The 1,377-nt window shown below is 32.8% G+C and overlaps 1 protein-coding gene across 1 annotated transcript in view; it reads right to left on the bottom strand.

The window, feature by feature from the left end:
• Nucleotides 1-1,377, bottom strand: part of LOC119585640 (EH domain-binding protein 1-like) — a gene marked incomplete in the record, with an annotated part of 320,960 nt that overhangs the window by 164,515 nt on the left and 155,068 nt on the right. The window contains 2 exon segments of the mRNA XM_037934314.1: nucleotides 220-356; nucleotides 993-1,188. Coding sequence (XP_037790242.1) covers nucleotides 220-356; nucleotides 993-1,188 — 333 coding nt within the window.

The raw sequence follows: 1,377 nt of genomic DNA, 5'->3' as shown, positions 1-1,377 counted from the left end.
ATTTTGTTAGTTATTATCAACAACTCCAAAGAGAACAAATTAAAACCAGCTATCCTGCTGATTATGCCAAGCATCTGTATAGCCATATACATAAACTCATTGAAAGATCGACATAAAATTGTTTTATTTCTTTAACTTCTGTTATCACTTAACTGTTTTTTTTTTCTGACAATATATGAGATCTACTTTTGTAAACATTATACACAAAAGGAATAAAACCTTGCTGGTGGCTGCTCCTGAGTTGCAGGTGGGGCAGATGGCTCATCTTCATCATCTGATGCAAAGGGATCTACCAACTGCTTGCGTGTCATTAGCACAGGACGTTCTCCACTGCTACTGTTGCTACTCAGGGAAGCCTGCAGTGAACAGAATGTTTAAGATATATCTAACTCCAAACTTGAATAATCCACACTTCTGATGCAGACCTAATAATGACTCCATAATGGTGTGTTTTTATTCTGTGTATATTGCGTAAGTGTTCCGTTTTATCTTTGGACATGATACTAACTTTGTGACAAAAGCTAAAGTTACATAAATGATAAAACCTTGCAAGCCTATATGCAAACAGGTAACCAAACATGACAAAATATAACTAAAGAAATCACAGAGATGATTTCCTATCAAAGATTTCTTTGAATACAGAAGATAAAGGGTTTAAACAAGGGACAAAAAAGAAAGGCCTAAACAATCTAAATCTGACAATGCTCTTTCTTTTTTTTCACAATCAATTTGTTTACCAATTAATTTCTGAATTCCAATAAGTGCCTTTAGAGTATATGATATTCCAGCAGGCTAAGGCCATATCAACAAGTTTAAAGCTAAAATAACATATCTAAAATTTTACACTTCCATATCTTTCTTGTTGTAATTCATCTGTTCAGTACTGAGAGCTTAAAGATTTAGGTAGAAACGATTATCAAGTTTTCATTCTCAAATCAAATTTTATGATACAGTTAAACAATATACACAAGGTTATCAATGTTGTAACTTACATTTGAATTTCTATTTTCAGTCTTTGCTAGCTTCTCACGTGTAGGAGAAAGAACCTTGGTGCCAATTTTAAAGATCTCTGATGTTATTGACTTGGAAGAAGCCAAAATGCGATCTTTTGCAGATGGCGTCGTTACCCCCGTGCCACTTTCCTTTTCTGGTGCAAAATCTCCACTCTTTCTTTTACTTGACATCGATCTGTAAGAACAGTGCTTAGTAGTGTGAAATCTTACATATTTCTCATCACTAATTATTCCATCTTCAAGATATATTATTTCTATGCACTACTTGAAAAAAGGAAATGTATAATTTCCTAAGTGAATACCTAAAACTTAACAATTTTTCTTTTAAAAAATGTGTATTATTCAGTAATGAATAAAATACTTG

Source organism: Penaeus monodon, chromosome 20 (assembly GCF_015228065.2).
Source record: "Penaeus monodon isolate SGIC_2016 chromosome 20, NSTDA_Pmon_1, whole genome shotgun sequence".
In the NCBI taxonomy this organism is placed as follows: Eukaryota; Metazoa; Arthropoda; class Malacostraca; order Decapoda; family Penaeidae; genus Penaeus; species Penaeus monodon.
Note: the sequence above shows the minus strand (reverse complement) of the source record. Positions and strands in the feature narration are given on the sequence as shown.